This window comes from Penicillium cataractarum, assembly GCF_028827025.1.
Source record: "Penicillium cataractarum strain IBT 29864 chromosome Unknown utg000010l, whole genome shotgun sequence".
Classification (NCBI taxonomy): Eukaryota; Fungi; Ascomycota; class Eurotiomycetes; order Eurotiales; family Aspergillaceae; genus Penicillium; species Penicillium cataractarum.
The window spans coordinates 1704401-1716230 of record NW_026622746.1 but is presented as its reverse complement, the minus strand read 5'-3'; the positions used below and the strand labels follow the sequence as shown (position 1 = coordinate 1716230).

Here is an 11830-nt window from a genome sequence, read left to right as displayed (position 1 = left end):
CCACCAAAGCATAAACACTTCCAACGCCAAATCGAACAATGACAATACTGTATTGTGTCGCATTCCGTACTTCTGGAAAAAGAATCCACATGTACCATGTATTTCGGTGTACGGAGTACACCGTAAGACGATCTTCTTTGGCGCAGTGGTCCGAGAGCGAATAGCCGCCTCGTCAGCGGCTCTTCAGCCCTCATGCTGCATGACCTAGCATAAATCAGATTTAACATGCAGCTAGTTGTTTCGAACAACGCCCACGCCCATTACAAATACATATCGGTAGTATTACGGACGCACCTCGCAGATCTAGGCACCCGTATTGTTCGCCGGACTACGGATCCGGGTGCACACCAACTCCACTCTGACCCTACGCCCAAACTCTCGGGTTTTTGACGTATCCCTTGCATTGGCAATCATCATACTCTATGCATGCAAAGATACCGTTTGGGTATGGTATAGGGTGTCTGTGGAGATGTTCGAGGGCGTTCGAGCGAGCCTTATGCACGGAGGATGGTTTTTGGGAATGGAATTGAGATACATCATTTGATCACTCATCTTGAAACGAACGTTATTACGCTGTCAAAAGGCCTAGAAAAATTATACTGTATAATATAAAATACGAGTATCTCCAAGGTTTCGATACTCCATGTAAACGGGACTTCTGTAGATACGATCTGAACGGTGGAGTGGAGGTCCAATAATCAGGAAATCAAACTTTGCCAGATGGTATCTATTGTAACAAATATCCTTATTGAAATATCTCATACATGTTTCCGATCAATAATCAGCTAGTACCTCGGGCGTCAAAACCATCCGCATGTACTCCATGCGGCATAGGATGTGCGCGCGCACCAAACTAGCAATCCATAAAGTTCGAGCTATTCAGTATTAACCTAGGAACAAAAGTGCAATATCAGGTAAATTCCAGCCAACTGCTTCTTAGAGAATAGCCATTCAAGTCTCCCAAATTTGAGCCCCTTTTACTCATTGACTAACACTGCGGGCACTAATCAGACCCCTTCTCTCCATCAAGAGTATACCCAAGAAACTTACTCAAGATAATGTCTCGCCAATATCCCAACCAAAGTCCGACCCGGACTAGATTCCGACGTCCACTCTTGTGGAGTAAATAGATCAAACATTCCCACCTTCACCAGTGTCGGGATAGCCGACTTGATGGCGGGCTCTAACTCAGCACGTCGTTCTTCGTTCCCCTCGTCGTAAGCTTTGATATTGACTAGCAACGCCCCAACAGTGCCGGTGGGTACTTTGCGTCCATCTGGGAGTGTTACGATGGGAAATGTTCCGGGATTTGTTCCGAGTGTTTTGTTGTTGGTTTCTTGGAGGGATTCGTTTGACATTTATGAGGAAGGTCTGGCGTGGGTGGTGGATGAGACTTGACAATCTCTTTGATAGTGTGATAGGTATGAATTATGGAGCTAGTGATAATTGCTATTCTCTTGAGTATTTTATATGCCTTTTCAAAGACCGCGGAGTGAGTGGAGTCTTGCACCTTGAGCTCCGGACAGTCCGCGGACCTCCCGATCCTCTAACGGCCGTAAAGTCATCAAAGCTCTCTAGGCCCATCACATCTACTTCATACGTATCTCACTATGTAGTGAGACATAACCAGAATAGCTTTCCAACATTTATCGCTTACACTCATGAAATGGGATGAAAATTGAAAATCGATTTGATTGATTTCACTCTCCAGGCTACTACTTATCCCACACACTAATATTGTTGAAGGAGGCGGGCAAACTTAGGTGGCTTTGTGTGAAAATTTTCATTTCATTCTTCTTAACATCTCGAGTACATGATATAGGGCATTTCCAATATGATATTTCCAAATTTCCTAATGACCACGTCTCCTCCCCTTCCTCGTGGGCTTCTTACTCCTACTCTTCCTCGTTGCAGAAGAAGTAGCAGTAACAGTAGACGTGTTCGAAACATTCAACATACAATCTTTTCTCGTCCCCTTTACATGACCATCCCCCCCTTCTTCCTTCGTATATACGTGCAGAGTACAATCTTCATCGTCTTCTTCAGACTCTACATCCTCCAGGTCCTCCCAGTCTTCTCCTTCTACAGCTTCTTGCTCTTCTTCCATGATGTCAGGAAGGGTGATGAGCTTGGCAGCTTGGCCACGAGCAATAGGGAAAGCCCAGAGGAGAGTTGCTTCCAGCATTTTTTGGAAGTTGTTCTCTGTGAATTGCTGGAGCTTAGTGAAGTGCAGGTATAGCTGGTTGTTGACCATGTAGCCGTACAAAACCCGGACTTGGGCACCAGGGTAGACGGAGATGATAAGAGCCTGGAATACACGTTAGTCAGGATATCTGGCAATTCATATCGTCTGGGGGAAACTGTTGAACTGTTACTTACTGGGATGACAAAGTTGACGAAACCCAAATGCAGGATATTTCTGATCCTGGAATTAGATAGACCAAGATCATCGCTCTGCTGGCGCAGACCCTGTGTGATGATGGCAATCAAGACTTCGACTTCGGTCGCTGAGGGCCGGACAGGGTCGGGGTAGGCTTCTGGAGCAAGGGTGATGACACGGGCACCTTGCTTATACTCCATCGCCCAGGGAATTTGGAAGGGAACCGAACCGGCCAACGTCCGGATATTTTCCGCGTTGGCATTTGAGGGTCGACTAACAACAAGATTTAGTTCACGTGTAAAGCGCAGTACTCGGATTACAGATGTAAGACTTACTCGAAATGAGTCATTTTCTCTGCTACAGGATATGACTCGGCCAGAAGACAAAATTTCTGAAGCTCCTCCACAAGATCCTTCTGAAGATCTAGATCTTGAGAGGTAGGCTTTGCGGTAGCCTTATGAGGCTTACCAAGATGCGGGGGGAAGTTGACCGTGTGCTCGATAGATTTATTCTTCTTTTTCTGCAAGACCTTTTTGTCCGTCGGCATGAAGAAAGGGTCAAAAGAAGCTGCAGGGTCTGTCACAGTCTTTCCGGAGAAGAAGTCGAGAGGTTGAAGGTTGACGTTGAGCTTCTTGATGAAAACGTCCGGGATAGAATCCGTCAACATCTGAGTAAGATATGTCCAGATGTTTACGAGCACCTCGCTATGGTGCTTATAGCGCCACATCCAGGTGGGTTCTTGTTGCATTTTGAGGCGCATGGTGGTGGTTAATCCCCGTTGTTGGATGGACGTTTGTAACGGGGAGGTAAAGAGGAGTTTCTTGTTTGGCGATAATCCCATAGAAGAGTCCTGACTAGTACGAGTTTACTGTAGCTAGAGAGGAGGGAGAGAAAGATAAGGAAAGGTAGAAACAGGTAGATGGAGAGATAGGAGTAGAGAGAAGCAGAAGCTAGAATAATATCCAAGCAACTGCAAGAGCAAGAATCGCGAGCGAAGGCTACAGCAAAGTAGAGCAAGTAGCAAGAGAGAGGTTGAAGAAGGAAAGGGAGAGACGGTGATAGGGAGAAAAAGGAAAGGACTACTACCAGTATGAGAGGGCGAGTAGTTCGTGGTATAGGAAAATATCCATGCCTTTTTGAGAGAATACTATGCCTGATCTAGATTGTGGACTTCCTAATTAGACGTCCGACATTATAGCGGGAAATCGACAAATGTGGACGCTTCGTTGTCACTATGACGTCCCATGTTCAGTAGCTTAATCTCATTAGAATAGAGAACGAGCCACAAGTAGGCTATAAAGTGTCAAGAGAGCTCGGACTACGTAAGGGTCTTGGAGGACTGACGGGGCTAGATTGGTTGGGAGTCCTATTCCCAAGTCGGAAGACGTGACACCATACGAGATACTAAGCGAAAGAGCGACTACGATGATTTACTAGGCTTTACATTATGATTTACAATCTACAATTCCACGAAATCAAATATTCAGCAAAAGCATGTTTGCATTGTAGCATTTAACATAGCACTTGTACAGAAGCCGGGGGGCTAGCATCCCTGCTCAAAAAAAAGAGCCGTAGGAAGACCATCCCAGCACAAATAACAGACAAGAAGGTCCATATTCCTCCCAAAAGACATAACCCATTGATCAAAAGGAAGAAAAGAAATCGAGAAAAGGCCCTTGGTGACTCCGTTTTTTCCAACCGGGACCCAATTCCTATTCGCTTTTCTGATGCCAGTTATCCCCGCGGGGAAGAATGAAACAAAAGACACGAGCGCCGCCCGAAGATAGTAAGAAAGGAAGAAAAAAATGGGGGATATTCACAAAACTTTGGGAGACAAGAACGGAGTAAATGAAACATTATGCAGCCAGCATAGCAGATAATAGGTCGGAAAGATGGAATAAAACAGCATAGAACCGGAGAAACAAGAAAAATATGTGGTCATCAGTCGTCAATGTTAAAAAGTAAAATTGGGGTATTGGGGTATGATATGAAGAAGATTAGCCGTTAGTCGCGACGGACTTGGGCTTAGAAGGGTTTGTCCACGATAAGAAGTCGAATTTGTCCTTGGCGTTTTCAAGGATGGACTGGTTGGGAGGTGATGACTCGGAGGCTTGAGATTGGGCCTGGGCCTGAGCCTGAGCCTGAGCCAGAGCGGGGAGATTGACATTGCTGCGTGAGGGCTCTCGCGGTTCGAGGACCAGCGACCGGCGGTAGAAGGTCTGGAGAGTAGTCTCGCCGTTGGAGCGCACACGCACCAGCTCATTCTGCATCCAGGTCTGTAGCTCCGGAACCTCGGTAAGGCGGTAGGGGATCTGGAAACGCTGGAGCTCGCTGATAATCTTGGCCGTCTTCATGTGCTTGTCGAAGTTAATGACAGTCATCTCACCATCGTCCGTTGGCAGGGAGCGAAGAGACTGGTTGCCGTGATCAACGAAGGTGAGATCGGTCAGGTAGGTACCGACGAAGGGCAGGCAGGGCGGCACGTGGCCTTGCAGGCGCTGGCGCAGGACTGAGTAGTTGCGAGAAACGTCGACGATGGTGCGGAGATGCTCCAAGGTAGTCTTGGTCTTCTGCGAGACCACGTCCCAAGTGCGCCTCAGGCGGGAGATCATGGAAGAGTTCAAAGAGCAGATGATGGCCATGAGGGAGTCGTAGTTGTTCAACTCAAAGCACTTGTTGGCAATCTTCACCCAGTGCTTGATGGTCGCAGCACGCTTCTTGGGCTCCTCCAGGTAGAGGATGGAGTCGGCGACCAAGTGAGCCAAATCCGTGGACAGGGTCGACATGGCGCGAACGTTGACTGCGAGCGAGCCCGACTTCCGAGTCCACTCGGTGTCGAGAAGCTCCTCGGGAAGGATCGAGCAGAAGATACGAGACTCCTTGATGGTCAGCTGGCGGGCCAGCTCCAAGGGGTCAAAGTCCAAGATGGAGATCGAGGCCTCGCCAGTCTTCCACTGCTTGAGCAGGTTGGCCTCCTTCTTGCCAAGGACGGGAGGAGGAAGAGGGGTGTCAGGGTGAACGTATTGAGCAATGGCGGTGTTGGTCTTGCCCATAGACGAGACCAGACGAGGAACGACGGGGCCGTGGACCGCAGAGACCTTGTCAGCCAGCTCAAGGAGACGCTTGCCGGCAGTCGGGAGGTCAGTAGTCAAACGAGTCTCTGCAAAGGTGATGATAAACTCGAGAGCCGAGTTATCGCGATCATGGCGCCAGTGGGACTCGAGCCAGCCCTTGAACACGTTGTAAACGCGCAGCCGAACGGGTCCCGCAGCGTGGGGAGTGTCGCCAATGTACTCGAATCGCTCGGCGAGAGCCTCGGCGAACTCCAGAGGAGTAGCGAAGAGACGGAAGGTGAGGTAGAAGGTGGAGACGAACATGGCGTCCGGGGTAGACTGGTGAGCAGTGAGCTTCTCGATGAGAGCACGAAGACTGCCACCCATGACTTGGCCATCCTTGTAGACCAGCTCGTGAGCATAAGTCTTCTCAAGAAGATGAGCTTCGGTCTCCTCGTTCTCCTCGGCCAAGGTAGAGTGGCTGACACTCTCCTTCAAGGAAGGCACCTTGAAGCTGCCATGGAAGCTACCCCCAATGTCAGGGGAGGTGGCCCGGGTGGAAGTCTGAGAAAGGCCACTCATCTCGGAGTCGCGCGTGTGACTGTGGTACGTGAAGCTGCTACCCGTGCTTGTGACACCACGACCGAAGGATTCGCTCACGTCGGACTTGGGATGACTCTCACGGAAGCCGCTGTCGTATGAAGAGAAGGAGGAAGCTTGATCAGGCTGGGTGGGGATAGTGGCAGAGTTAGGGAAAGAGGATGGAGCAGAAGGGTGGACGGGACTGCTGGAAGAAGTGAGGTGCGATTGGAAAGAAGAAGGTGTGGTCGAGTCGGTGAGGCCAGGGGTGGAAGGCGAGTAGGTCGAGTTTGGAATCGTGAGAGGGGGCGGGGGAAGACGAAGTGAGAGCTCTTGGGATTTTTCCTGGTCAGTCGGCATGTCGGGCGACACTTGGGAGGTGACAATGCCTGAGACTTCCTGGTCGGTGGTGGTTTCTTCTTCCTGGACGGGGTCCAGCTCGATGTCACCGATTTGCTCCAGCACCAGACGAGCCTTGGCCAGGCAGTTACCAGCGGCGCGAACGCAATCCGTTGCAGCATCGACCAGTCGCTTGCCCTCATCCGGCATGAATACCAGGTCGTCGTCTTGAGAGTTGGCAGGACGGAAGACGTCGCGGGCAGCTTGGACCAACTCTGCCAGCTTCTCGCACATGGACTCGCGTGCCTCGTCGAGGAGGACACTTCGCTGGGCATCATGCTCGCACACAGCCTCAACCACCTTGAGCAAAGCCCGGCAAGACTGCACGGCCTGCTGAGTGGTGGTGACCAGTTCCGTTGACGAGCGCGACTGCATGTGAAGACCGATGAAAGATCCCAGCACGCCCAGGAAGGCATCATACGAGGTACCTAGTCGCTCCGAAGCAAGGTTTTGCGCACGAATGGCTGACGAGGGACCAGAGTAAGAGACCCGGTGGGAGACGGAGATACGCTTGGTTGATACAGACATGGGTCGGGACTGGTGATCCACCATCTCATTCCGCATCGAGGCTCGGCTGAATTCCATGCGGCTGTGGCTCATCTGTCGAGACTCGTTTCGTTCGGTGCAAGTATCGGAAGTCGGGGCAGTATCAGCCAGGGAGAAAGTCGCGGAAGCTGGGGTTGGGGGCATATCGAATTGAGTGCCGACAGTCTCCATCTCGGCAATCGTCCGGGTCAAGCCAACTTCCTCGTTCCAGACATCCAAGAAGCGAACACCACGGGTGACAATCTTGAAAGCCTTGAGAAGCATCTCATCCAGAATGGCCTCGACCTCATCCTCCGCCGGAGCACCATTGGCAACATCCTGGAACCGCTTGGCAGTCTTGACAAGGGACGAAAGATCAGACAGCAGAGCCTTGCGGATGCGGCGGAGTCCATCATACTTCTTGACAAGGGGTGCTTCCCGAGTCAAGCACTCGGATTTCTCCAGGAGGAATCGAACGCCAGCGATGGGGCCTCGCATCAAGTCTTGGTTACCGAAATCCTTTAGTGATGAGCCACATCCTCCTCGAATGATATCCCAAAAGTCTGTCAGTGCTTTCAACAAGGGACGCATGGGTAGTTGATCATATGCTTCGCAGTAATTGGTAGGCAGCCAGCCTCGATTCCCAGAATCCAACAAGGTACCGTCGGCCCAGCCATTGGTGTGAACGGAGTGGACCAGGATGATATCGCCCTGGTCTAGCGGAAGAGTCACCGTCGATGGAGAGACATCTCCGGCAGGATGAAAAGGATAAAATGCACGCAAGTAGTTGTGAAAGACGGCTCTCGGGGCCTCTGGTTGTTCCATATTGTGTTCTGATTGAGTAATGCCTGAAGGTGTCAATGGCGGCGTCATCTCGGACTGGCCGAGGTTATTCGAATAGAAACGAGCCCGCGTATGATTTGTGTCGTCTTGATCCGACAATGTGGTCGACACAGTAATATTCGGATTCGACTTTGCGATCTTTAACGGTGGGATGTTTGGCTTCATTGATTCCGTGGGTTGCCCACTTCGGGATGGGTATCGAATTTGGGAGTAGCGGAAAAGCCGTGATGGTCACTGACCGGGGCGTTTATGCGATGATAGATGCAATTGACATTTCTCGAAGGGCCTTCCGTACCTAGCAGATGAACAAAAGGGGCTGAACGCTCGAGAAAAGACAAGTGGCGAGTCGTGAAGAAAATCAGGTTTGATTGCGGGGGCTTTGGATCGCCAGATGGCTGGGGATAACCCTACACATCAAGGTCAATTGGAGGGGGCGCTAGACAAGGGCGGGCAAAATGATCGAATGGAACAGATAACAAGGAATCACAAGTGTTTAGTTCCCAAAATAGGGAACTGTATTGGAATGTTTTGCGAGTCCAAGGAGTCGAGTAGGGCAAGGAATGCTGGGGGGGGAGAGAGGAATCGGATTTGACAAACCCACCCTTTTGAAAAGTAATCTCAAACTATAAACAGTGACAGACTCTCTTGAACAGGAGTCCGAAACATTGAAAGACCCCAAAATCAAAAGGGGGGGATGATGATTGACAAGTCACAGTCGCAAATCGATAGAAAACGCAGGATAACCCACTGTATATTCCAAGTGGCCGAGCGAGGTTGGGAATAATGCACAACACAACCTGCCAGGGGAGCCTCAATAATGGTCGAGCCCTAATGACGAAGGTCGCAGCAAGGACAGGCCAACTGACTTGCAGTAAAAATTAGATGACGAAGCTGGGAATCCCTTATTGCTTGGAACCTTAACGCAAGGGCGGCGAGGGGTTGTAAAAAAAGGGATGAAGAATACAGTCCGTTATAATTGCCACCGGGGAGGGCGCAATGGAATCAGAAATCAATTAAGAGGTCTGAATCTTTTTCCCCTCAAGGACGAATATGCTAAAGGGTCAAAAGAAGGACTGAAGGGAAAAAGGGAGGAGGGTGGAATAATAAGAAAGAGCTTCTCTGGAGTCGAGGACCCAGTTGATTCTTCTGGGACTCGATCGGGACGATCCATGCAAGCTCCACTGGCCGGTATTGGCCCCGTAATTGACGTAAATTGATGCCACTAGGGGGAAGAAATACATTACGCTAGTGTATAGTAGTGCCTTCTTTCCAAAGGTACGATTACAGAGCATACGTACTTTTGGAACGTCAGTACGGAGTACCCTAATAATACCATTCCCGTTCATCCGTACATAGTCTGTATCCAGTACTCCCATAACTGGAAGGCAAATAGTCTCATCTCCGTCTATCTTGTCGACTTCCCCTACCCCGATAGCATAACCTCCCGTCCTTCTGGGTGGCCCGAAATCATATATTGCTTCTGGAAACCAAGAAGCAAAAAAGCAACCCGGAGTGCCTATCATAGTAAGGACATAGCCCACGTCGAAGAAGATAAGGTAGCACGGAGCAAAAAGGAATTATAAGCTTGCCCCGTGCTATCTACTATGAACGGGCCACGGTACCATGGACTGTATTCCGTAGACATGGATGCATATTGTACTTGCTTCTTTCTTTCTTGTAAGGCTCCTTGGATACTACATAATGATTTCAAAGGACCTTCTTCCAAGATCCAACAGAAGTACTTTACTACCTATACAGACATACACACCCAATAATACAAACCATACCAAGTCCTCCATAAACAGTACACTCAATAAATCCTTCTCCTTTTCTCCCCAAAATCCACCTTACATCTGCCGAACGTTTCCCGGTCCAGACCTCACCAACTCAAAAACCCATATTAAATCACCTCCTAATTGGTCCACTCCGAAAAACCACCAAGCCACCCGCGATACCGCACGAATCAAAAATCCCTTCCAAAATCAATTCTGTGGGGGGAAACCCGGTCCTGTCTTAAATGCACTGGCCGTGTGTGCTGGAGCCTGCAGCGAGGGCCAAACACGGGCGGACTCGATCAGTCACCTTTTTTTTCGAAAGGTACTTACCGTCTTTTTTTTCTTTTCTTATTTCTAGATTGCTAGTTTCTACCTCGTACATGACCCTAACGAGTCAAGCTAGTCTTGCCTTGGCTCTTCTCACGTTGCCTGTCAACTATCCTCCGGGGATCGACAGCGCAGCGACCGTCCCCTAAGTGACAGCAGCCAAAAAAATAAAAGTCTCTTTTAGTGCTTTTGCCGCCTCCCAATTTATTTTGGCACGCCGTTTAGTCCTGAGGCCGGGAGATGTAATATATCAGATATGTCGACCGAGCAACTTCGGTACCAGAGGACTTTGTCCTCGGGCCCCAAGTATTCCAGTTTCCTCGAAATCTTTTACCAAGATACAGATACTACAGTAACTCCATACTAGTAACTAGTTCAACTCCTCCCGGTCTGTACTCCGTAGACTTAGAGAACCAGATCCCGTTCGCCCCATCGCCACAAGCGCATCGAGTAGCCTCCATCTTTAGCTCGCCCCATTCCAACCCATTTTCTTTGTTTGCCTTCTAACCTACCCCTCCCCCCTTCATCCCGCGTGGGGCGGTGGCATCCAGTGACCACTGCCTTAGTCCAGAATCGTCGATAGGATTGCGAGGACCGCCCATAAAAAGAACCAACAGTGACCAACGCAAGTTCGCGTTGGCAGACGCGGGATCCACAAACGCGTCGGCTGGGAGATTCGAGCTATCGCAAGGCTCATCGGAAACGGTCAAACGTCACGGTCAGCGGGCCCCATTATTGTAGAGCCACCCGCGCCGTGCATGGGGGTCATACAGTATCCTCCGTTCTCCATACTGTAGGCCGTCCGACAGTCCGCATGGACGGGCCCATCGTTAATAGTTAATGTAGCCGGTGTACGGTGCAGATGCTGCTGTTGGTGGGTGGATTCGCCGGGAAAATCTCTTTCTAGTCTCTTTTTGTTTTGACGTGGACCCATGTCTAAGACCTGAGACGGTTCTCCTCCATAGTCAAGGATGAAAGACGGTACCGAGGGATGCGATGGATGCACTATGGATATCGGATGGAAAGGACCGAATTACTCGCTACGGAATGGTCAGGGTCTGGCCTGGTCCAGTCTAAGTTGCCTCTCTCTCTCTATTTCGGGACTTTGTCTCTCCGGTGAAAATTTGGGGGGTGACTGGTAGGAAACATCCGCTTAGTGATTGACTTGGTGGTACTTTTGTTTCTCAAGTCGCCCCAAAATATAGTGCGTAGCATCGAGTAGCAAATTCTTCCGTGGTTCACTACGGAGTAGTTACGGAGGTTTGATGGCTCAACTTTTCAGTACTTGGATCACAAAGTGACCAGAGCGTAACAGTGGAGAGAGCTCCATCCACGAGCTTGAATTGTGAACAGACGGGGAAAGCTCCCATCTTTGGTGCAATTGCTTCCATATACTCCGACTTGATCGAGGTCTTAAATTTGCGACATGATCCATTATGGAGAGGGAAAGCGCTTCGTTCCGTCATCGGTCTAGACTTGATGGGCAAGCTCGGCGAGCTTCGAGCTAACAACAAAGAAAAGACCTCGGAGCCATGCTCTATTGCTTGAACCCCTGCTTAATTAATTCCGTCATTCAAGGCACTCCGTGCGAAATGTATATATGAAGTTATCCAAACTAATCACTATTATCCCATACAGTCAAAACAATATCCTACCACAAACAAGAACCAAAACTAGATCAACCGGTATCACTATCACCAACCACCCCTCCCACCCCAATCAACCAACCACTATCCAGCCCTGCAAAAACTCGGTGATACTGCAGTTGCCAGGCCAGTTCCGAATATTCACACGCAAATCGCTTCCTCCCCATCAACGCATTCCCCTCCAGTCACATGTTCTCAAACCCCCCGACGCCTGTCAGCACGAAGGAGCGACAAAAAAAAACCTCCGACACGATCACGAAGGCGATCCAATAGGCGCAGGATGCCTGGGGGTAAGTTAATGCA

The 11830-nt window shown here is 49.8% G+C and overlaps 2 protein-coding genes across 2 annotated transcripts; both read right to left on the bottom strand.

Annotated features, from left to right (window-relative positions):
- Window positions 1–1852: 1852 nt before the first annotated feature.
- On the bottom strand, window positions 1853–3140 carry N7496_012702 (uncharacterized protein; the record flags this gene model as incomplete). Its single annotated transcript, XM_056705615.1, has 3 exons — window positions 1853–2308; window positions 2380–2653; window positions 2716–3140. The coding sequence occupies 3 exons, from the start codon at window positions 3138–3140 to the stop codon at window positions 1853–1855; spliced, it is 1155 nt and encodes a 384-aa protein (XP_056549513.1).
- Window positions 3141–4377: 1237 nt separating this feature from the next.
- On the bottom strand, window positions 4378–7944 carry N7496_012701 (guanine nucleotide exchange factor; the record flags this gene model as incomplete). The annotated part of the gene is made up of 1 exon (XM_056705614.1): window positions 4378–7944. The coding sequence occupies one exon, from the start codon at window positions 7942–7944 to the stop codon at window positions 4378–4380; it is 3567 nt and encodes a 1188-aa protein (XP_056549512.1).
- Between the last annotated feature and the right edge of the window lie 3886 nt (window positions 7945–11830).